The 26435-nt window shown below is 39.7% G+C and overlaps 1 protein-coding gene across 3 annotated transcripts in view; it reads left to right on the forward strand.

The window, feature by feature from the left end:
• Positions 1–26435, forward strand: part of lyrm4 (LYR motif containing 4) — a 77122-nt gene that overhangs the window by 1319 nt on the left and 49368 nt on the right. For 2 of the 3 annotated variants that reach the window (XM_062977695.1, XM_003226859.4), the window contains exon 2: positions 6917–7037. In XM_062977695.1, the coding sequence (XP_062833765.1) occupies positions 6917–7037 (121 nt within the window). Of the gene's footprint in view, positions 1–6916; positions 7038–13193; positions 13227–26435 lie in introns of all 3 variants that reach the window. The other variant, XM_062977696.1, reaches the window with a different exon arrangement.

Genomic DNA, 26435 nt, shown 5'->3' on the forward strand with positions numbered 1-26435 from the left:
TAATGACACCACCATAATTAATACTAATATTAAAATTGTGTTACGTAGTGTATGGTATTATTCAAACCACCATGATCAATTATAATAATTGCACAATCATTAATAATAATACATTCGTGATCAATAATAATGACGCCACCACATTTAATACTAATACTGTTATAAATTGTGTTACATAGTGTATAGTATTATTATTCATACCACCATGATAAATAATAATAATAATAATAACACAATAATTAATAATAATACAGTAGAGTCTCACTTATCCAACACTCACTTATCCAACGTTCTGGATTATCCAATGCATTTTTGTAGTCAATGTTTTCAATATATGATATTTTGGTGCTAAATTTGTAAATACAGTAATTACTACATAGCATTAATGTGTAATCAACTACTTTTTCTGTCAAATTTGTTGTATAACATGATGTTTTGGTGCTTAATTTGTAAAATCATAACCTATTTTGATGTTTAATAGGCTTTTTCTTAATCTCTCCTTATTATCCAACATATTCACTTATCCAACATTCTGCCGGCCCGTTTATGTTGGATAAGTGAGATTCTACTATACCACCATAATATTAAAATCATATTACATGGTATATGGTATTATTATTATTATTATACTTCATACCACCATGATAAATATTAATAATAACACCAGAATTAATAATACCACCATAATATTAAAATTGTGTTACATAGTGTATGGTATTATTATTATTCATATAATCATGATCAATAATAGCAATAATAACATTAGAATTAATAATAATACTATAATGATTAATAACAATAATAACACCAGAATTAAGTTGTTCCACTGCTTAACAACTCTCACAGTTAGGAAGGTCTTCCTAATGTTCAGGTGGAATCGCCTTTCTTGTAGTTTTGAAGCCATTGTTCGGCGTCCTAGTGTCCAGGGCAGCAGAAAACAAACCTGCTCCCTCTTCCTTATGACTTCCCCTCACATATTTATACATGGCCATCATGTCCTGTCAGCCTTCTCTTCTGCAGGCTAAAGATGCCTAGCTCTTTAAACCACTCCTCGTAGGGCTTGTTCGCCAGACCCTTGATCATTTTAGTTGCCCTCTTCTGGACACATTCCAGCTAGTCAACATCTCCTTTAAATTGCAGTGCCCAGAATTGGTCACAGTATTCCAAGTGTGTTCTGACCAAAGCAGAATAGAGGGTTAGTATGACTTCCTTGAATCTAGACACTATACTCCTATTTATGCAGGCCAAAATCCCATTAGCTTTTTTAGACACCGCATCACATTGTTGGCTCATGTTTAACTTGTTGTCTACGAGGACAACAACAACAGCAATGGACTAATACACTTGAGTGCTGGAAAGATTGTCACTATCATTAGCAGATGTTCACTCAAAACAACAATATGCATTCGGACCTGTAGCCTTTAAAGTCGCTTGATGGTTTACAGGATAGACTCTCTTTGCCCATATTGGACTCACGTTCATTAGACTTTTTTGTGAAAAACAGAAAGGGGTGCGTTTAATTCTTTGCATCAGGCCATAAAATATCTCAAGCCAGCCTTGAGTTCTGGAGTATTTCCAGAATGATGACACTCCCAAAAATAAGGCAAGACCTGAATGTCAAAGATGATGGCATCTGAATCCCCTGGAAAATTCCATTAACAAACAAAGCCACTGCATAGTTTATAAAACTTCATCTGGCAGCATCCCTGCATATGTTGTAGGGTAACAAGGTGCTGATTTGTTGTTGCCCTGTGCCTTCAAGTAATTTTTGACTTATGGTGACCTTGTAGTGGGGTTTTCTTGGCAAGATTTGCTTAAAGGGGATTTGCCTTTGGGCAAATCAGACTCACTCTGTGGTTGAGTGAGTCTGATTTACCCAAGATCACCTAATGAGTTTCTGTGGCTGAGCAGGTACTTGAACACAATTCTCCAGCATCTAAGTCCAACACCCAGACTACAACACAAAACTGATCCATTGTGTATTCTCTATTTGATGCCCAGCAATAGGATGAAGGCCCCATGCTAAATTAAACTCTTCAGTTTATGGTTCTAGTTCTATTCCACAAAACAAGGACACTTTCAATTACCTTTCTTTTAGGTTAACTTCCATCTGAAGTAGATACTATGTCTCTGTACTGTGGCCCCTGGGGAAAAAAACTTTTAAGTGCTACGTAGGTATAGATAAAATTTCCCAGTTGGAATCCAGCTCACACGTCAAGAAAGAAATCCCTCTTTACCTTCTTAAATCAGTAACTGAGTGACATCTGAGACAGAATTTAACCATGTGGCTCTAACATTGCCATATTCTCCCCTGTATGATTTCAAGCATCTTTGCCTGATGAAGTGGCCGGTAAAATTGCTAAAACCTGCATGTTGCTTGGCCAATAACGGTATTGCTCTTTTGTGGATTTTGTATGTTCTTGCATTTTGCTGTACAGCCAACAGAGCTACTCTTTGAATATGTTTTAAAAACAGGAGTGTAGCCCTTGTATTTATTTTTAACAGAGGTTTACAAGAAGTGTTCATTAATGTTTTCAATTAGCATTAGGGGGTGGTAGTCTGGGATCTAGATTTATTTAATTTTCAAGTATAACTCCAATCAGAACTGTACGGATTTAGACATTTCCCTTTTTTCCTTTTTTTGTTTTGTTTTTTAAGTATAGGATGACATAAGAGAAAAAACATAGCTACAGTGTCTAAAGCCATAACAATACACAAAGTAAGCAGTCAACAGAAGTACAACAGAAATATGTGTCCTTCCTGATAGTGATCTGCAACTCCCATCAACACCAGTATAGTCACTGCTGAGGATTGATGGGAGTTGAATCCGGCATGTCCCGGAAATTCAAAAATTGTCTAATCTCAGATTACATCCAGTAGACCATGCTGCGTAAACACACTCTGTTGGAGTATGTTAAGTTATTAACTTTATGCAAAACAGATTTACGGAATGGCTCCCGAATGGTTAAAATAATAATAATAATAATAATAATAATAATAAAAACTTTATTTATACCCTGCCACCATCTCCCTGTGGGGACTCGGGGCGGCTTACATGGGGCAGAGGCCCAAACAACATAGAACAAAACATAGGCAACATAATACAAATCACACTATAAAAAGATAAAACAGTAATACAATATATCAATTAAAACAAAAATACAGGATAAAAAATTGCATTTAAAACACATAAATGGCAAAATCGTAATAAAAACGGGATAGATGATTAAAAACCCACTGGGGCAGATTAATTCAAATCGGATTAAAACCAGAAATGTGCTTCACTTTTTAAAATGCATCTGTTGAAGGCAAACTCTTTGACTCAAGAATAATCATTTTTAGCACTTGCAATTGTTCTCCAATGTTTTTCCAGCCAGACTAAAACTGGCTTGGTGGCAGAGAGCTGGAAATTTCAACATGCCAGTGAATGTTAACTTTAACAGTCTAATGTGTGTTGTTACACTCAATGAACCTTCCAGCCCAGTCTATTTAGAGAGACATTTTATTGGGCTGTCCATACATTCATGTTTGAACTGCAAATTGAAAAGATTTCATGTAGGCTATAAATGGTTTAACCAGAATCCGTGTTTCAATCAGAAACACAAATAACATTGTTATTGCTATCAGCAGCAAACTTCTTCTAAGCTGGAGTCTGTGCAATTTAATGAGAGCATTTATTATTTGCTTGCAACAGTTCTCTTGCTTCCTTCAAGTTTTGAATTGCTTCTGTCCTTTTGCCTTGGTTTTTGGTGCTTAGATGCAGCAGGTGGTGAGTGAAGTATAGTCCAAAATGGAAGTTGAAACAGTTAAAGTGCAAATTGAAAAGGATAGCAAGAGTCTGGAATCAAAGATGTGTATATGAGGGCTCCTTGCAGAGATGAAGTGCAGCTATAACTGAGATTAGAAAATGGTTTTCTGAAGCTGCCCTTAATCATCACTGGAGTGATCCAGTCTACTTATGGAGGAATAGCTGTGCCTAGGGGATTTTGAAATGCTCATTGGTGATTTGTACCCTCCATCTACCATAAGTACTCACGCAGCAAGCCAGTTCGGCTCCCTCTGCTTGGTGCAAAATCCCTCAGTATGTCTTCCAAATACAAGTGCTGAACCCTTAATACACAGGGCTGTGGCTTATTTTATCAAAGTTAGACTCTGTATTGTCATTAAAAACTTTTCCTTCTAGAAAGCAAGATAGGCTTCAGGTTCAAAACCATTTCTAAAATCTGCATGGCCTGTCCAAACTATTTTTTTTTTTAAATCTTGATGACTGGAAATTGGCTTTATGCCTCTTGTTTTCTTGTTAATAAAGAATGGTTTTGGTTGGGAAATGGCTCTTTTTGTTGTTTATTCATTCAGTTGCTTCCGACTCTTCATGACCTCATGGACCAACCCACGCCAGAGCTCCCTGTTGGGCATTGCCACCCCCAGCTCCTTCAAGGTCAAGCCAGTCATTTCAAGGATACCATCCCATCCATCTGCCCCACTTTCTATCCAATAGTGTTGATGTTTGTTTTATTATTTTACCATTTTATTTTGTTATTATTATGTTATATTGTATTACTTTGTTTTAATCTGTTTTATTTTATTTGATCTTTTTGTTGATAGTGTTTATGTTTTAACTCTGTTCATATTTTGTTTTTGGGCTTGGTCCCATGTTAGCTGCCCCAAGTCCCTTCGGGGAGATCGAGGTGGGATAGAAAAATAAAATTATTATTATTATTATTATTATTATTATTATTATTATTATTATTATCTTGCCCTTGGTCGGTTCTTTTTCTTCCTTCCATTTTCCCCAGCACCATTATCTTCTCCAAGCTTTCCTGTCTTCGCATTATGTGGCCAAAGTAGTTCATCTTTTCCTCTAATATCCTTCCCTCCAGGGAGCAGCTGGGCATTTTTTCCTGGAGGATGGACTGGTTGGATCTTCTTGTGGTCCAAGGCACTCTTGGAATTTTCCTCCTACACCACAGTTCAAAGGCGTCTATCTTCCTTTGCTCTGCCTTCCTTATGGTCCAGCTCTCACATTCATATGTTACTATGGAGAACACAATTACTTTAACTATGAGGACTTTCGTTGCCAGTGTTTCTTCTCTTCACTATTTTATCGAGATTGGTCATTGCTCTCTTTTCAAGAAGTAAACATATTTTGATTTCCTGGCTGCAGTCTATGTCTGCAGTAATTTTGCACCTAGAAATATAAAACCTGTCATTCCCTCCACGTTTCTCCCTCTGTTTGCCCGTTACCAATCAATCTAGTTACCATAATCTTGGGTTTTTTGATGTTTAACTGCAAACCAGCTTTTGCACTTTCTTCTTTCACCTTGGTCATAAGAATCCTCAGCTCCTCCTCACTTTCAGCCATCAAAATAGTATCATCTGCACACCTAAGGTTGTTAATGTTTCTACCATCAATTGGCTATGTATTTTCTGTTTTCTTGAAAATATAGAATCGATTTGTAGGATTTGTATAGGATAGAGCCAGACATTTTCCTATTTAGAGATCCAGTGAAATCAGTAAAGCCCAGGTTTGTCATGGTTAACTTGAGACCCATTGAACTAAATTACTTTTCCCCAGAGTGGGTTAAAATGTAGCCAGCAGACTGAATGCAGCTCCCTTGGGCTGTTTTGGTACCTCAAGGGTAAAACAATTGCAAAGAAATTATATTTAGGAGTTATGGAGGGAGTTTCCATTTCTTTGAAAGCACCCTGATGCTTCCTGGGGGCAAAAATTCAGTCCCGCCAAATACCTTCTAGAGATCATAGGATGCATTATTTCGAGAAGGAGGGGGAGCAGGCAAACCAAATTAGGTCCCAGAGTAACGTTTTAAAAGACAAGAAGTAACATCACTTCCTGATGTTAAAAAAGGCCTCTCTCACACTTAAGGAACCCCCAAAACATGGTGAAACAGTTTCCTTTATATTTCCTTTATTAGAGGGGAGTGCAAGGTATGCCACAGTTTAGCTTTCCACAGTTGCCTGACCTGGTCTTTATCCACTGTGACAAAGTATGGATGAAATCCTAGATTTTATGTGTGGGGGTGTTTGGTTTTTTTTTTTTTTTTGGTTTTTTTTGCTGGTTCCAACTTTGGGTGATGGCAGTTGTCATCCAACATCTGGAAGGCAGAAGGAAGGAGAAAACGGGAGTCTTCCATGGAGTGAACTTCTAGAGTTTAGGCTTCTCCCTCCTGTGGAATCTTAGAGGATCTCCTCTCCCCCAAAAAGGAGTACCAGACAAAATTAATTAAACAGGCAACTCAAATTTAGAGAGGGGAGCACTGGGGCCATATGCAGCCAATATCCCCATTTCCCCACCTCTAGCATAACATGTACATCCTTTTTAAAGTTATTTAATGTGTTTCCTAAATGTTTATAAAACATATTGTTTAAACTTCTATCTTTTAATATACTAGTGAAATCTGTGACTAATTTATTTCATTATATGCTTTCCTAGCAGCTGTTTTTTCTCTCTCTTGCATGTGTGTGTTTGTATAAGCATGCACAAACATAGTGCCCCTTTAATATGAGGGTGACAATGTTATGCTAACTGACCTTGGTTTTATACGAATTGATGGATTAATAAGTTGATGGATCTTTATAGTACACTTGTGTGCTAAATTACACTTTAATAGTGTAATTTAATGGTGTAAATAAAACAGTGATAAATATAAAGTATATTGTTGATTTATAGAACAATATAATCTCATGTCAAATTATGTAAAAATATAAAGCATTTTATAAACGTTAGCTGTTATTATAAAAATGAAAACTACAATTCTATATTATTTAGAATATTAGATCTCTACATCTTTATAGTTGCTTTGAAATTTTGATTGTAAAACTGCATTTTTTCTTCTTACAATTACAATTTCTTCCTTACAATTGAACTGCATTTTTTCTTCCTTACAATTACCCTTAGGACCTATGCCATCAGAAGAATAAAAGATGCTTTCAGAGAAAACAAAAACATCAGTGATTCAACAGAAATTGAAACACTACTAAACAAAGCAAAAACTAATCTGGAAATCATACGCCGACAGGTAAGCATTGTTTTATTTCCAGTTTAATTAAATTGCAATAATGTGTTTTCCATTTGCATTGTTTCAGTCTGTTGCATCCATTTTGCATAAAGAACGGGAGTCCTGCAGTACTCCAGATGTTGGTAGACTAACCGGTAGTACCATCCATATTGTGATCCCCAGCAGCTGATATTCAGAAGCATCCGAAGCAACTTGAAGGCAAACAGCAACAATGACTAGAATAACTCTATAGCCATCCTGACTTGTAAACACTACTTCCTCCACTCTAATGAATATATCAGTTCACCTTTTAAAGCCATTCATGTTGACAGCTAATATGGTATAGTGATCTGATCATTGGGTTATGGAGACCAGGATTTGATTCCCTGCTCAGTTATGGAGGCATGTGGATGACCTTGAGCCCCCAAAAACACTGTAATAGGATGGCTGTAAAGTTGGAAATAACTTGAAGGCACACAACAACAACAATAATGCTGGCAGCTGTCCCTATATCATGTGAGGGTGAATTTTAGAGTTTCATTTTATCTGTCCTGAATGTCCCATTTGTATTATAAATTAGTGGTTGACCTTGGGGTATAGTATTGTGATAGAAAGATGCTTGTCCTTAACTACAGTTTCCATGTCATGTCTCTGCTAAGTGTCCCTTTTTCAGGGCAGATAGCTCCAAACTTTGTAACTTTTCTTGTAGAAGAGTTGCTCCTGTCTCTTGGACATTTCCTACTTTTCTAATGAACAAATTAAATGTGTTTAATGAACAAATTAAAATGTTACGGGGAGTTCTACTGACTATTACATCTGCCATTATTACTCTAATGTGACTTTTCTGAAATCTCTTATATATGAATTTTGTTGGGTAAGATGCTACTGAAGTCTGAGATGCGTTGGATGTGGAGCCTGTTCTTTGCCAATTGAGTATCTTCATCGGTCTTGCAAGAGTTGGAATTACACAATCTGGTCCAATTGCTTAAAAGTCTCATTGATTCCCATGGGATCTGTTCCTTAAGTTGTGTGCGGAGACTAGAGCTTCAGTGATTTCTATTCACTTCTATCTGTCTTTCAACAAAAGGGGCAGATTCGGGGAGGGAGGCTATTGGGAGGAGAGGAAGGGAAGGTTTCATCATGAAATCAGAAGTCTGTTTGTGCAAAGTTGTACACATTTTTGTATACATTCCAAATGAAATACTTTTTTCATTTAGTAAGAGACTGAGTGATATATTTTAGTCCAATATATACCTATTTTATTCATGCACTTTATCACAACTCTGTTTTTATTGCAAGAATCTCGCACCATCCAAATGTAATTAATATTATGAGTTCCATACCAGGAAAAATGGAATAAAGAGAGACACAAAAAAATGAATCAATTTCTGTTATTATGACTGTATAATAGTCATTTCCCAAGCGTTGATTCTTATAAAGCCAAAACTGCACCATCTCTGAATAAGAGATATCAGCCACCCCAACCAAAAAACCAAGTTTGCTTGGTGGTCTCAGAATGCTGCCTTTTGGGAAGGAGAGGTGGAAAACTGAGAAGAAGGAATGAAATATATTACCTGGAAAAGAACATGGTTACTACCTGGAATCCTGCACAGGAGAATTTCACATTGTGACTATTATGGCTGATTGCCCTTGCTTTTATTATGATAGACCTTTTGAAGCTTTATTGGCTTCTTCACCCTTCGAAGATGTTTTGACAAACCTTTAAGAAGTCACCATGGAAAACTTTTCTGTAGTTGAATTTATTGAAAAGATCTGAGATTAGAGCCCTCTTCCCAAGGATGGAGTACCTCAGTTGACCTTGGAGGGGGATTTCCAGTTTCTTTGGCCCCTATGGGTATCAGGGCTGTGTAGTCATAGTCTATGTTCACTTTAATAGGTGAAAAAGAATATGATAAATGTATATTATGGGGCATAGTTTGTAGGTAGATATAACAAAGGTTTTCATTATGTAGCAAGCACATTTGAGCTTCATCCGCTTCCTTGTTAAAATATAAATGTTAAGAAATCAGTAAGGAAATAATAGAAATCCTATTACTTTTATACATTTGCGGATGTGTTGAAATAAGCTTCTTCATTGTGCCTAAAACTACAGTATATTTATATTCTATTTCTTCTACCTTTATACATGTTTAGGGTGAGTGAGTTTAGGAGTTTGCGAGTTAAGCATTTCCAGATTTAATCATTCACGGATTTCTGTGTTGCTGCCCTACAGGCAACTGTAAAATATGCCTTGAGAAGTTCTCTCAGGTAAAAAAATAGGATTTGTATTTATTTATTTTTATATCCATGGTCTTTCCACTTTCATAGGGAATCCTGCACCTCTGACCCCCACAAATGTGGAGGATCTACTATATTCCCTTCCCCATTTAGGTGTGGCATTTATATTTGTAACTGTTTGTAACTGAATAATTTAAATAGTAAAAAACCATTGTCATAAACAGGGGCTTCCTGAAAGCGTGTTAAAGTGCATTATGTGCAGAGTTTTTAAAAGCTCGCCACAAGGCAAATAGAATTTTAAATGTACTCTGCAGTTTAGAGGTTTATTAAGATATAGCACATCTCTTTTTGCTGACTTTTTATTTCCATGACATGTCAATAGAAATTTAATAATATGCTAGCTGCCTGGTAATTTGTTGCTACCTTGAAATCAAATTCTTATTCTCTTTACATGCTAATTTATAGTTTAGTCATCAAAGTGACCATTGGTATTTCAAGTTCATAAATTACTTGAATTAGGCTAGAGGGAATTGTAGAAATTGGGCAAATTACTGTCATTTTGTTCGTGTCATTCATTCGAATTGGCTGGATTTTATAAACAGAACTATCTTGAGCTCAGGAGCATCAAACTTTATTTCTGCTTTCCAGTTTATTGCATTTGTTGCAAACATGGTTTTAAAGGAAAAAAAACTTCTATATCAACAAAAAGTTGTCATATTCCATATCTTTGTTGGGGCAGCAACAAAATGGATGAGGAGAGGTTTTGTTTTGTACCACTACTCAACATTTTGTAGTGCTTTGAAAAAGTAATAAATATAATTATTATTGTTACTTTTTGAAATAGTAAATAGTTATTTTTTATGCTGTACCTTCTTAGGGGGGGGGGTCTTGCAACTTATCCAACCAATAAATTTTTTGAGTCACTTTCCAATCTCTGATTCTGGGAGATAGACTTCAGCTACCCTGTACTTCAAGTAAAAGAGGTTCTGGAGATCTTTGCATTGTCTGGGTTCACACAGCCATTACACTTGTGGAGGTTTTTTTGTTTTTGGGGGGGGGGTTTGTCAGGAGAAACTGCAAATTGCTTCTGGTGTGAGAGAATTGGCTGTCTGCAAGGACATTACCCAAGGGATGTTTTGCTATCCTATGGGAGGCTTCTCTCATGTCCCCGCATGGGAAGCTGGAGCTGACAGACAGGAGCTCACCCTGCTCCCATATTCGAACCGCTAACCTTTCTGTCAGCAGTCCTGCCGGCACAAGAGTTTAACCGATTGCACCACCGGAGGCTCCATGTGGAGTTTAAAATATGGCTCCTGCCATCAGGTTGACTTGGACTTGGCAATCATGAATGAGAGACATCTAAGTCACTGTATCTTCAACAGACTTGCTCAGGTCTTGCAGAGTCAGATCTGTGGCTTCATTGATTGAATCTATCCTTCTGTAGTGTGGTCTACCTCTTTTCCTACTGCCTTCTACTTCACCAAGCATTATTGTCTGTTCTAATGGGTTTTGTCTTCCTATGGTATGTCCAAAGTACAACAGTCTCAGTTTAGTCAACTTGACTTCTAGAGAGAATTCAGCCTTGATTTGCTTCTGACATATTTCTTACCCCAGATCAAAACTCTGGGAAGGTGTACCATGATGCAAAATGTAAGTGCTGAGTTTGAACTTTTGAGGAAAGACGTTATCTGTATATTCCTAGAGGAAGTTGCTGAATCTGTAGTTTGATCACTGAGAGCAGCAGTTTTGAAGGAATAAGCCCTTAGGTTGAATCTCGCAAGAATTAGTTGCCTAGTTGCCCATTTAAAAGGGAATTATCTGGATTTCCCGAGAGATTCAAAAGGTGCCTCTCCAACTTGATATTTTCAAAGTCTCAGTTTTGAAGGGCCCTTCAGTGAAATAACAGCTTTGGTGCGCATTGCACTTTTTCTGTTTCATTCTTAGTAATTTGAACTTGAGAAAAATGCTTCACGCAGACAGTTCTCCTACAAAGCGACGCAAGACTCTCTGGACTTCTACCAGACAGTTACTTATCTGGATTTTGAGTTTCATAGAGGAAAGCTTATATTGCTTTCAAGCTCTAATCATTCAGAGAAATTGCACCGATATAATAATATGTATTGGTGCTTGTGTACACTTCACATTAATTTTTTTCTCTGTGTAACAATGAGGCCATACCATATAAATATGTCATAAGAAATATGTGTGGTGGTGGTGCACTGTGTTAAAGCGCTGAGCTGCTGAACTTGCAGACCAAAAGGTCCCAGGTTCAAATCCCTGGAGCGGAATGAGCGCCTGCTGTTAGCCCCAGCTCCTGCCAACCTAGCAATTCGAAAACATGCAAATGTGAGTAGATCAATAGGTACCGCTCCGGCGGGAAGGTAATGGCGCTCCATGCAGTCATGCTGGCTACATGACCTTGGAGGTGTCTACGGACAACGCTGGCCCTTCAGCTTAGAAATGGAGATGAGCACCAACCCCCAGAGTCGGTCACAACTGGACTTAACGTCAGGGGAAAACCTTTACCTTTACCTTCGGATAAAAAAAAATGAAGTGTAAGTGTTTTGTCACTTGGAGAAGTTTCTTATTCTTCTGGTAGCACTTTATGACATTAAAGCCTAGACATTGGGTCCAAAGAGCCTCCTAAGGGAACAAAACCATTTTCCTGCTTCTTTGGCCATTTCCCAAAGCTTTCTTTAAAGAATAGTTGCTTATTGAGTGTCATGGGGAAGTAGAGCTTTCAATTGTAATAATCCAATACAACCCTAGGGAAAATGCTTTTCCATCCATAGAAGTGGCAGCATTAGAGACGCAACAATCATCCTTTTTGGCAAGAGAGCCACTGATTATTAGAAGGTATTAGATAATGTCACTGTGCAAGAAGAATCTCTTCAGCCCTCTGTGCCACAGTGTAGCTTTATTTCTGGTTTGAAGATCTGGCACAGAATCGGATAACATAGGAAGAGCAAGCCTGACTCAAAGCTACAGTCAGCTACACAGGTGTTTTACTTAACGGAGTAACTTATTTAATGAGTCATTGAGTATTTTATTTATTTTAACTGTAGAATGATTTGGAATGATTTTGCACTAATTTTGGCTATGGTTTTAGTGTGATACTTTGCATTATGTTTTAAATATTATGAGCCACCTTAGGCTCACTACAAAAGAAAGGTGACATATAAATGAAATCAATAAATACATAAAGCATTAGTTGTCATGCAGGTTGTCTCGTGACATCCATCTGGTATCCCACAGCCAAGCTTCTAACTGTGGTGCTGTCCATCAATGGAGCGCCCACGTGTATTTGTTGTTGTTGTTGTTGTAAACAGTCATCAAGTTGACCTATGAATGCAAGACATCCAGTCCAATATCATCACCATACTGCTCGAGTCTTAGACGTTCAGAACCATGGCTTCCTTGACTGAGTTTATCATGTATTACGGAAGCATTCCAGTGCCGTCACTGTGAGGATAACAGTAGATTGCAGCTGATGCCATTCAATATCCATATGAAGCACAATAAATTGGACTTTGCTTATCAAAGGAAACTACTGTGACTCTTGGGATAACATCTTCAAATATTAGGAAGCAGTAGACTTTGACAATTCATCACAATGTATAGAACTATTAGATTCTTGCTGTTTGGGCTCTGTGCAAGTAGGAGCTGCTGTTTTCCTTTGGTCATCATGCTGGTGCAAAGTGAATTCCTCTAGTTGATGGTGGTATTAATAATAATGGTAATAACAATAATAATAGACAGATTTACACATTTGTTGGGGTATACCCTGTTGTATCCTACCTCAAGCTGTAAGAAGAGGCAGGTCATAAATCTTCAATTTTTATTATTATTATATTATTATCATTCTCATCATTATTATTTTCCCTCTTTGTTTTTGCATCTGTGGATAATGGTATGTACAATTATTGTTTCATTATATAGGTGTGATTAAGAAACATATGCATAAGGGAGAGAGTATGTTTATATTCCATGATGTTTTTACCATCCTTACCTTATACTGTGTAGTAAAATAATTCATATTACTACTGTTAGACATGCTGAGAGTTCTTTTTCCTGTTAAGGATAGAATTTTGTAATAAACAATAAATCAGTCCCCACCATACCTCACTAAGTTTACCTGAATTAGTTTTCCTTTTAATTGTAAAGCTAATATATAATGGATGGATGGTATCCTTGAAGTGACTAGAGGCAGCGATGGCTGACAGGGAACTCTAGCGTTGACTGATCCATGAGGTCACGAAGAGTCGGAAACGACTGAGTGAATGAAGAAGAATATATAATCTCCCATCTCACAAGGGAGATTGTATACCCCACATAAAATATTTAAAAGCAGTACAACAATAAAACCCTTCAAAAACAAATTAAAATTCCCTTAAAACAATCTAAAATATGTTTTTAAAATACTTTAAATCTAACAGTTAAAATGACAGAGCAAAGACTATATAGAATAGTAGACCATATAGAACAGCACTGAGCCAACCTAAAGTTCATTGGCAGGACATTCCACAGTATTCATTAAGATCATTTATATCCCACTACTAAATTGCTGTTGGAAAACGACAGCTTACCATGCTAAAATTGTTGTTGAAATTCTGAATATTATTGAAGGGAAAGATTAACATATAATAAATAAACATAGATAATCGTTATGAGGTCATGAAGATAGAATTGCATTGAAGCAGAAACTAATGATTAAACAGTTCTATGGGAGGCATGTGCCTCTAAGTAAGAATGTTAACACTGCTAAAAAAAATTAGCCATTTTTAATTGAAATCCTTTTTACCCATTGATGTATGTGAACAGAACTTTTAAAGAGGGGTGCAGTTTCTTGTCATCTGTCCTGGATTCCCTCAGGAAATAGTAAGGAGGCTTGAGATATTGGGTACAACTGTTGCTTTGTTCTTATCATATGCTGCCTTCCTTTTGAATTCTCCACTCAATCTGGTAATTAATTATAAGTGCCAGGCAGACCTGACATTGACTGGGTCTTTCAGAATTATGTAGCCCACATGACTTGCTTTAAAGCTTGAAACTTTGGGGAAAAGTGAAATATATGGAAATATAGCTGGGTCCGTTCTCAGCTACTACTCATTATGTATGACAACTTTTCAGTTCCATTCTAACTAACAGGTGCCAATCTGGTTTTTAAAATCTTCTCGTTGCAGCTGGATATTCTTACCCCACTGTGTAAGATTGTCTAGAGATTTGAAGTTCTACATTAGCAATGGCACAGCTCTGTAGTTCATTAACTACAAAGTTGGGAACTTTTAACTCTGTGTTCAGTCAAAATATGGAAAATAGACTGAGTTTACTGAGGTTGAATGAACCAAAGCGTAATCCAAGCCAGATGGAAGTGGTATTACAACTAGAGGAACATTTTCACCATTTGTCAGTAGGATTGCTGTAATTCCCAGAAGCCGTCCCAATGATTCACAGTTCTGTTGGATTCAGTAACGTACCTATATGAAATAAATGTAGAGCCAAGAGTATATTCAGTTCAACAGTAGTTGCAGTAACGTAATTCAACTTCTAGTTCCAAGGAAACGGATTTGATATTCTACGTTAGCTGGCTTTTTATGTTTAAATGTTGATTATTTAACTGATAATTATTTAAATTACTTGTTTTAACTTGTATAATGTATTGTATTATTAGTTGTTGTTGTTGTTATTTTTTTTACTTTGTTTTATACAGGCATTGAATGCCTGTATTATGTTAGAAACCACCCTGAGTCCTCTTGGGAGATGAAGCAAGATATAAATAAATTATTATTATTATTATTATTATTATTATTATTATTATTATTATTATTATTATTTGAAACACAACAAGATGAGTCCACAGCAGACAGTCTGCTGGCTGTTGTATTGGATCACATGTCGGACACTTCCTAAGTGTCTAGAACTGTGTGATGTATCGGCGAATAATGTGTGCAGATCCCAGTAAGGTAGCCTTCTGCAGCTGGCAGGCAGGTGGTAATTTTGTCAGCACCGATTGTGTTTAAGTGCAGGCCAAGATCTTTAGGCACTGCACCCAGTGTGCCGATCACCACTGGGAGCACCTTGACTGGTTTATGCCAGATTATTATTATTATTATTATTATTATTATTATTATTATTATTATTATTATTATTATTGTCTCTTCAGTTCAGTCTGGGGCATATAATTTCTCAACCTTTTGCAACCTAAATATTGTAAGCAATTCTCAAATGTCCATTTTCCACACCCTGAGTATCCATAGGGTGTTGCTACACAGTAGAATTAAGGCAGTTTGGCACCTCTTTAACTGTCATGGCTCAGTGCTATGAAATCATAAGAGTTGGGGTTTTAGTTTTAGAAGGTCTTTACCCTTCTCTGGCAAGGAGTCCAGGTGCCTCTCTAAACTACATACTCATGGTTTCATAGGATTGAGCCATGGCAGTTAAAATGATATCAAACTGCATTGATTTGACCGTGTAGATAACAGGCACAGTCTTTTGAGTCAAATCCCCCTTGGCTACACAATCTGAGAGTGAGTAGAACAAGTTTCTTGAGCACACACAAGTCTTATATTTTCCTTTAGGCAAATCATAAAGGAAATTCCTAAAACACAACTATGTGTGCTCATCCGTCCTGCCTGCATAATTAATCATATTAAGTTTAGGTTAACTGTGGGGTCATGTATTTCCTTACCTAGGTTTTTCAGGCAGAGTTCATGAAACAGACAAGATACACCCAAAATGGTTGAAGGCATACAAAATGCAGCAGACATTTTAGCTCGGTTTTTAAGATTTCACAACATTACATGGTTTTGAAATGACCTCTCACTGTTTAGTATCACTTGTCCCCTGATTTGAGTTCAATTGCCACCTAACAAATTCACCTCTGCATGGAACAGGGCTTTCTTTTAGTGGAGAAGCTTTGGAAGCTTATGGAAGATCACTTCTGGGAAAAAGTAGAAGCTGGTTTGCCTGCTCTGTTTGAGTTTTAGCACTTCTTTAAAAGAGAATTGAAGAGTTGTTGCCATCCCTCTCAGATTTACCAGTAACACTCCTCTCGCCCAGTAACACTCTCCCCTTCACCCAGCAAGGCAGCCCCAGAATTAGGACCATGTAGAGAAGCTTTTAATCATTTGCGTTCTTCCTGGCTATGGTTCCAATTCATACTTTTACCCACCTCTTCCTTGCAGTAAAATTAATGAACAGTATGGTGAATTGGGAATTTCCCTTCCTATGCAAAGTATATTTTGGAGGCCCTGAACCAGATCAGACTGAAAGCTAAAGTACTTACTCCTCAGCAGCCTCCTGATTCAAGTCAGTGCAAGGAGGCACATTAATCTCCATTTTTTTGTATGTCCAGAAAATATGCATGCTGAAGTGGTTTTGAATTCCACTAGGAAGAAAGAAGAGAACATTTTCCTTTTAAAAATGTCTATAAGATCCCTTATCCGATATGCTTGAGACCCTAAGTGTTTTGGATTTCTGTTTTTTTGTGATTTTTGGAATACCTATGCTTGCATGTATATACATAATGAGTTATCTTGGAGATGAGACCAAGTCTAAACACAAAATTCTTGTGTATTTCATATACTCCTTACACACATAGCCTAGTGGTTTTATATGCAATATTTCTAATAAGTTTGTGCATTAAAAGAAACTTGTGTACATTGAACCATCAGAAGGCAAATCACTAGCTCAGCCACCTATGTGGGCAATTTCAGATTTTGGAATATTTTACATTTTGAAATTCTGAGTGAGGGATGCTTACTTTTTGGGGAAGTAGTTTCAATGACATCAAGAACGGACTGGACTCTGAAAGGAAGACTGCAGAAGTTGCTCACGCAAATAAAATGTAAACTGCATTTATCTGCATTCTGTTGCCTAAACTAGGTTTGATGTTTACTTTAACAGAATCACTTGTTTGCATAAATATTGAGCCAAGATATGAAAACTACATGTGCACCAACCTGACAACCATACATTGGTTGGGGAGGGAAGAAGGAAGGTGACATTGAACTGTGCTATATCAGACTAGTTCTCATAACTGTTCTGAAACAGTGACCACATATTTAAAGCATTGTTTTGCTCTGTCTTATGGAATGTTAATTTCTTTTTAACTAGGCTTAAGGGGTCTGAAATATTTCAACTGTAACAGTCCTATCTTGGTTTTGCATAGTAAGGTTTATTCCTCCAAAACCTTCCCCCATACACATGTGTATATTCTTTTCTTCTGCTGTTGACTCAAAGGCAATTATCAATATATCAATTTGCTGAGAAGGGGAAACACTTAAAATTCTAGTATCTGAGGTTATCTTTTGACAAGATTTATTATTGAGGTTCCACTGTTAAAACGTGACAATTAAGAAGTATTGACAAATGTAAACACATTATTGATGCCATTTTTTAAAAGCATGAGATTGATTAACATCCCAGCGGAATGGTAACTGAAACAGACAGAAGGGTTATACCCATCAATTAAATATTCAGCCGTGACAAATTCCAAAGATCAGGCTGCTAAGAAACAAAGCATAGTCTGTTGAAATTAACATTCTTAAAATACAAGTGCTGAGTTGCCTCTGCATTTCTTTTAATTTAAAAATGGATGAATTTATATCTACCACCTCAACAGATTTTGTAATGTGAACAAATAATCTTGTCATAGTCTGCATTTTTCAAGAGTTTTTGGTAAATTAAATTTAGGTAATTTAAAGCATAGGAATAGTTGCCTTCATCCATTTTAGTTGTTTTCACTCATTGTGATTATTTTCTGTGTAGATTACTGCCCCATTCTATAGGTCAGGAATCAGAAAAGTGCATCAAAAATCCCCCAGTGTCTAACATTATTTCGGGGTGAGTGCTGTTTATAGGCCCAAAAAAGCTGAGAGACTGGCTTATAATGTCTGAAAATGTGGCAAAATGGTCACTAACACCCTTTCTCACCTTTCAGAGTACTGGGGCTGCATGGTGACAGTGAAAGGTGCAGGTCTTATGAGACAACCAGTATGGACCACCCATCCCTAGTACCTGCCAGCCCTGCTGTAAATGTTCATATATAGCAGTAGTCATGTGTAGATAATCTTCCATGCAACGTTATCTTTCCATTCACTTCTGGACCAATTACCATAACAGGGTTGGGGTGTCCAGCAAGGAGAATGAATTCATAGAAGGGATGCTTAATGGTAATGGTGCAGTGGTGGTGTTTTCAGGAACCTCTTTTCTTATTTTCTTTCATTTCAGAATCTTCACAAAGCTCGATGTGTGCTGATGGTATTATGTCAGGGGGTGGTCATCTTATGGCCTCAGCCATTGTGAATTACAGTTTCATACCCAGTGGCGCAGCGGGTTAAACCGCTAAGCTGCTGAACTTGCTGACTGAAAGGTCAGCGGTTTGAATCCAGGGAGTGGGGTAAACTCCCGCTGTTAGCCCCATCTTCTGCCAACCTAGCAGTTTGAAAATATGCAAATGTGAGTAAATCAATAGGTACCGCTTTGGTGGGAAGGTAACAGCACTCCATGTAGTCATACCGGCCACATAACCTTGGAGGTGTCTACAGACAATGCCGGCTCTTCAGCTTAGAAATGGAGATGAGCACCAACCCCCTGAGTCGGACACGACTAGACTTAATGTCAGGGGAAAACCTTTACCTACTCCTAAAGCATGGCTTCTTAAACTGTGGGTCCCGACCCCAATGGGACCAAAAGGAATCCTTAGCTCAGTGTTGGGCTCTCAAAAGATATGGCAACAGTAAAAGGTTTCTAAACATCACCTAGTTGCTGTTTTAGACATTTAAACAAATCTGTTGTGCAGTGTTTACTCTGGACTCTGCAGAAGGTACTTCAACTGTACTTCATAAAAAGGAAAATCACCCTGTTTAGTAAGCCTTGCAAATGCTGGTTTATTATCAGTAAATATTGGATTTGTGTGTGTGTGTGTGTGTGTGTGTGTGTATATATATATACACACACACACACACATACATACATACATATACACACACACACACACACACACACACACACACACACACACACATATACACCTGAGGTCACGTAAAGAATTCTCAAGCCAAAAGGAGGGGCAAGTCAGAAAGTTTATACAGTCCTGTCTTAGAGCACTGACTTTTGGAACTGGTTGGAACTGATGTGGAGCTATAATATAAAATATAAAATATCTCAAAGCCACCTGATAGTTTTTTTTTAAAAAATAGTAACTGTCCTCCCTTCCTATGTCATATGGGTGGGGGCCTCTTTTTGCCTACTAAAGCAGTCTGTTATCTCCTTATTCTTTCTGTTTCCTTTAATTTCCCTGGTGTTTCCTTACTACAATGCCTATAAAGGTAATTTATTTCTCCTTATATATGTTGTGCCAATGTAAGTTTTTGTGCCATCTTAAGTAGCAGCCCAGATCTGTGTGTGCACATGTATGCTTATTTTTAAAGGAAATGATTTAGTAGTTGTGACATGGAAAGACATATATAGTTTCCCAGTTAAAGCCTTGACACCAAAATGCAGTTCTCCAATAAAAATCCAAAGATCTTAAGACCAGAGTTTTGTCCTGCCTTTCCCTCTCTTTCTTTCTCCCTGTCTTTTCTCTGTCTCTGTCTCCCTCACTCTCTCACACACATACACACATGCAGAAACGAAAACAAGGGAAAGGGACGGGAGGACAAGAGGGTAAAAGGATCCAGGGTTTCCAGCAGTATAGTAATGGAGATGACCTTTAATATTGGGGCCTTTGGATCAAATTTAAGTTGGCATTAAAATTTTCTAATAAATTCCCTGCTGAATCGCTAGGTGTGTTTTTTTCCTCCTGCCCTCAGAGTTAATTCAATAAGGTCACAATAAAGCAAGTGCTGTCTGTGCTATTGTAATTGCTCTCAGCAGGCAGGTAATGTCAGTGCACAGAATCGCCTGCTACTGTGCTTTTATTTCTCTCCCTGGTTAGGCCTCTAGCCTTCTTAGTGCTCCTTCCCTCCATCCACTCTTTCCTCACCTCTTTCCACTTCAACCCTAATGATGTTGAAAATGCTTTTTGCCCTTAATGCCACCTTTCAATCACCTCCCTCTTTTCATTTCTTTTAAATGTTTTTCGCAGTGGTGTTCCAGTGCATTCTTCCCACTACAGGCAATAGAAGGCATAATTTAAAATTCTAGTAGAATAATTGGAGATCTGTGTACTTTCCGTTCTGCTTTTTAGAAAATACATTATCTATTGTTCTTCAGTTAATCAAATTGTATTTCTAAATACACATACTTTTAAAATTATTATTCATTCATAATTTGGGAATATGAAAACTAGTTTGTTTTGACTTTGAGCAATATTTGTTAGTCAAAATGGTAGATTTCTATTAGGGTTCCTAGAAACACTCTTGTAAACAGTTATTCCTAATAGCTATGCAAAGAAGCTCACCAATTGGAGGGTTGAACAGGAAGTCCCATTCTCAAATAGAAAGTCATTGTTTTCATTAGTGCTCTGTATTTTTCCAAAACACAAGTTGCAGAAGCTCGCAAATCTACAAATTTGACAACATTGCCTGCACATGCTGAAGTACTATTTATTTATTTATTTATTATCAAAAGGATTGCATAAATAAATAAATATAAACCTGCTAAAAATAGAAGACGCACAAGCGGCTAAATATTTTTTGATCAAAAATAGACAACAGCGACTTTGTTGTCTGTAGCTTTAAACAATTCTTCCTCTATATGAGGCAGGACATTGCGGACAAGCATACATATGTGGAGTTCTTTGTTCTGCTCCACAGTCACACAAGGTGGAGGATTCTTTTAGGTAGTGCCATTTTGCAAGATTGTCTCTTGATCTGCCCGCTCCATTTCTGCGTCTGTCATGGACTTCCAAATTGCCCATTCTTGGTTTGCCATTGGAGGCAGACCCTCTTGGGGGGGGGGGGGCATCCAATTGGGATTTCCTGATTTAGCTGCCCAGGGGGCTACTCTTGCTGTTGCTGGGGGAATGTTAAGATGAGTGGTGGTTCTCATTAAGCTTTTTCTTGATTTGAATCTACTGGGAGGAGGCTGATAGCCATGCAGTGGATGGCTTTCACAGTGTTCAACCTTATTTTTCTCACAGCAGCAACTTCCCCGTTGCACATCGAGGTGGGGCAATGCCAGCTAGCTTGTAGAGTTTATCAACAGGTGTAGGTTTGAGATATCCTGGGATTATTCTGCATGTTTTGTTCAATGCTATGTTCATCTGCTTCATGTGGGCAGACTTATACCAAACAGGGTAGGCATACTCCACAGTTGAGTAGGACAAGGCCAGGGCTGATGTTCTTATTAATTTTGGGCCTGCACCCCATGCGCTGGCAGTAAGTTTCTGCAGAATGTTATTGCGTGCAGCTACCTTGTGCGTGGTATTCATACAGTGTTTCCTAAATATTAGTGTTCGATCTAAGGTGACACCAAGATATTTAAGATGTAAACAGTGTTTGAACTCTTGGCCTTCCCAGGAAACTTTCAGTTTCCTGTTGGCTTCACAATTACATAGGTGGAAAGCACACACTTGTGTCTTGGCAAGGTTAAGCTTCAGGTGGTTATCTTTGTAGTACCTGGAAAGGTCATCAGCATATATAAAGCTCTTTGTGACTGGTAGCTGTGGCTAATCATTAGTAAAAATGTTAAACACAATTGGGTATACAGTGTTCCCTCACTTAGCACGGGAGTTAGGTTCCAGGACCACCCACAATAAGTGAAAATGCGTGAAGTATTTTAATATTTATACATTATTTTAGTAGATATACACTATTTTAAGTCTTTATCAACCAACTGTTTGTTAATAAAGCGCCTCCTTCTCCTCCTGTTGCCGCTTGGGCTTCTTTTCTCTCCCTTTGGCTTCTCCTTCCTCCCTTCCTTAGGCTGTAAAGTGTAATTTTTTATGATTTATAATGGTCTTTTAGAGTTTATTGAAAAACCGCAAAACAGTGAATCCGCAAATAGTAGTGTGATGAACCATGGGCCTTGTAGTCCTGCTCAGGACATTGTAATCCCTGATGAAGATGAAAACTTGGGTTTTTTACCTTCCCAGTCTGAACTGGATTCCTCTCAGCCAGATCCTTCCCAGGCAGATCTGGAAACCTTGCACCTGCAAGAAAGTTGTGCCCCAGAAGTATGTCAAACAACCCCAGAGCCTACTTCTCCCGTGTTCTTGCGCCGGGAGTTTTGTAAACAACAGAGAAGTTTGGATTCAGCTTCGCGCAGGAGTGCGAGGATAGCAGCTAAGAATGTTGCCAATTAACATTGGTTCTCGTGAGAATCTTTAAGGAGTTTAACATCTGGTCTCAGAGTTTAGCTTTCGTTTCTGATTCCCAGAGAACCGCTTTGGTGAGAAAGTTGGACTCTATATAGGTGTTTTGCCCGCGTAGCAACTTCGCGGAGTCAATTCGTCAGCCTACGGAGCGAGTTGTGTCTGGACAGCGCGCTCCGATTCAAGCCTCGCTTCAGCTCAAGCCTTGCCTTGCTATCCAGCCTTCGCCTTGCTTCCCAGCCTTTGTTTACCTACGGACTTTGCCTTGTTTCCCAGGACTAATCCTTGCCTTGTTTCACGGATTTTACCAAGTTATTCCACGGACCTTGTTCTTGTTCTTAGTTACCTTGTTCCACGTTCAAGCCTTGTTTCAAGTATCAAGTTATTTCCTAGCCACGCTCAAGTTTTATGGACTAAGGACCTTGTCATCTCCCCTCACTTTGCTTGGCAAAGTGAGTGTTTCGGTTATTGGATTACAACTTTGGACCTTAATATTTCTTATTGGACATTGCTTTTTTGGACTAATTCTGACCTTTCCTGAAGGGTCTAATTCTGGACTATTTTCTATACTTGTTTTTATTAACTTTATATATTCCTTCAATAAAGATATTAGTTAGATTCTGGCCTCTGTGTATGGTTATTGGTGCCTCTGCCGCCTGGGTCGTGACAGTTTGACTCCGCCACCCATAAGCACCAACTAACCGAGGCCAGGATGTCTACCGGAGCCGCGCCGGCTGGACAGCCGCTCAGCTACACCATCAGCAAGGACGAAGTGGACCGCATCCGTGACAGACTCAACGCGCAGGATGGAGAAATAAAAGGGTTGAGGGAGCGCGGAGTTCGCCTCCCGGCCATGGCGTTGCCTACCAAGTTTTCTGGAGAAGCTGCTAAGGTTCATGTTTTCCGCCGCCAATGTCAAGCTTATCTAGAGGCCCGTGATGCCGAGTTTCCCCAAGAAGACATCAAGGTGGCGTGGGTCTACAGTCTTCTAGACGGACCAGCGGCTAGCTGGGCGACGGCCCTGTTTGATCAAGCCTCCCCCCACCTAAGTTCAGCACAACGCTTCTTGGATCACCTTAAGGAGACCTGGGGAATCGAGGACAATTTGGAGGCAGCCGGTCACAAACTCCGGCGCCTCCTTCAAGGAGACAGACCCATGTCTCAGTACATAGCCGAGTTCCGCGTGCTGGCCCACAACACCGGCTGGAACGATGTAGCCCTCAGAGGACAATTTCGGGAGGGTCTCAACATTGAAATGCTGGAAGAAATCTCCAAGGTGGATCCTCCCCAGACCCTCGAGGCACTCATTGATCAATGTTTACGGGCTGAAGTCATGATTGCCAACAGGAAACAATGGGTTCGAGGCCAGGGCGGTAGAGCCGGGGCAAAACCCCCCGCTCCCGCCAGTGTTCAGCCACGTCCGGTGTGGAGACCCCCGCCGCCAACCCCATACCCCAGAGGAGGCGAGGAGGTGCCGATGCAGTTGGGCAATGTGCGTCCCAGACTAGATGCCGCCGAGAAGGCCCGTCGTCAACGCTTGAACCTCTGCTGGTACTGCGGGAACGGGGGCCACTTCGCCAGAGAGTGCCCAGCCAAAGGGAAGCCTGCCGCCCGTCTTGCGGCGGCGTCCTCCACGGAGTCGAAGGCGTCTGAGCCGACTGGCACACAGCCGGCGGGGGAAGCCAACGACCGGGTGTAGAGAGGCTCGCCAACCCGGTCAAAAAATCCATCCAAGAGCCGCCAACCGGGGTCCTGTTCCTTCTCGTGGTCACATTATGGTCAGCAAAAAGGGGACCCGTCATGATCCACGCCATGATAGACTCTGGAGCTACCAACAATTTCATCGATAGAGAGTATGCCGACTCTCTGGGATTACAATATCATGATTTCAAGAATGCCCGTGTGGTGCAAGCCATAGACGGCCGTCCCCTCAAGACGGGCCCCGTAAGCCAGTGGTCGGAACCCACCAGGATGTGGATAAGGGAACATATGGAAGAGATTTCCTTCTTTGTTACCGAGGTTCCCCATTTCCCTGTGATTTTGGGAATTCCATGGCTGACACTCCACGACCCTAACATCTCCTGGTCCAACAGAGAACTGCAGTTTGCTTCACCGTACTGCCAAAACCATTGCCTCGTAGCCAAGGTATGCCATGCCACAGACTCCGAGCCCATCATCACCTTGCCAAAGAAGTACTCCGAGTATTGGGATGTATTCAATGAGAAAGAAGCCGAAAAATTACCCCCACATAGACCTTATGACTGTGCCATTGACTTGGTGGAGGGGGCCCCGATCCCGCGAGGGCATCTCTACTCCCTGACTGAACCAGAGCAAGAAGCTCTCAGGGAATTCTTAGAGACAAACCTTCGCAAGGGGTTCATCAGACCCTCTCAATCCCCAGCCGCCTCCCCAGTGATGTTTGTGAAGAAGAAGTCAGGGGAATTACGCTTGGTGGTGGACTACAGAGCATTGAACAATATCACCAAGCGGAACAGCTATCCCCTGCCCTTAATCTCGGATCTACTGGACCGACTTCGAGGAGCCAAGGTCTACACCAAGCTGGATCTTCGGGGGGCTTATAATCTAGTTCGCATCAGAGAAGGGGACGAGTGGAAGACCGCCTTCCAGACTAAATTCGGATTATTCGAGTCCCGAGTTATGAATTTCGGTTTATGCGGAGCTCCCGCAACGTTCCAGCATTTTGTCAACGATATTTTTCAGGACTATCTAGACAGATTCTTGATAATCTACCTGGACGATTTTTTGGTGTTTTCCAGATCACAATCAGAACATGAGAACCACGTCAAAATGGTGTTGCAACGACTGCGGGATCATGGACTTTATGCCAAGCTAGAAAAATGCGCTTTTGATCTACAAGAGGTAGATTTCCTTGGCTACCGCATCTCGCCTCTAGGGCTTTCCATGGATCCAGCCAAAGTTTCAGCAGTATTGGAATGGCGGGCGCCAACTAACAAGAAAGAGGTGCAGCGTTTCTTGGGGTTCGCGAACTACTACCGCAAGTTCATTCCAGATTTTGCCCGCTGGTCCGACCCCATCACTAGCTGCATCCGTGGAAAGCAGCCTTTCCGCTGGACTGATCAAGCAGAGAAAGGGTTCCAGCAACTGAAGAAACTATTCACCTCCCAGCCAATTCTACAGCACCCAAATCCTGGAACCCCTTTTGTGGTGCAAGCGGACGCCTCTGATGTGGCAATTGGGGCTGTACTCTTACAACCGGTGGGAGATCACCTCCACCCCTGTGCCTTTTATTCTCGTCAACTAACCACACCAGAGAGGAATTACACCATTTGGGAAAAAGAACTACTGGCCATAAAGGCAGCCTTTGAAACTTGGAGACATTGGCTAGAAGGGGCCAAATTCCCCATTGAAGTCCACACTGATCATCGTAATCTAGAACATCTAAGAACTGCCCGCAAACTAAATCAGAGGCAGCAACGTTGGGCTTTATTCTTTGAACGTTTCAACTTCCAGATCCATTATGTGACCCCAGCTCAAACCAAGCAAGCAGACGCCCTGTCACGTAAACCGGAATACGCTGCAGGACGCAAGGAGACCTTTGAATCCCAACTGCTACAACCTGAGAACTTTGCCACGCTCACAGTGGGGAACACCAAATCCAGTCCCATTGGTTCAACTTCCCCTACTCCAGGACCCATCTGTGCTCAAGAAATCAGGGCTAGTCAGCAAGCAGATGCCTGGGCGCAGGACCAACTTCGCCAAGGTCTGCATTTTCCCTTTTCGCTTAAAGATGGGCTGCTCTGCTATAGAAATCATGTTTATATCCCACCCGGACCGGGCAGGGAAAAAGCGCTTCGTCTGTGTCATGACTGCAAACCAGCAGGACACTTCGGACTATTTAAAACCATGCATTTGATCCTAAGAGATTTTTGGTGGCCCAAGAT

Source organism: Anolis carolinensis, chromosome 4 (assembly GCF_035594765.1).
Source record: "Anolis carolinensis isolate JA03-04 chromosome 4, rAnoCar3.1.pri, whole genome shotgun sequence".
NCBI lineage: Eukaryota > Metazoa > Chordata > Lepidosauria > Squamata > Dactyloidae > Anolis > Anolis carolinensis.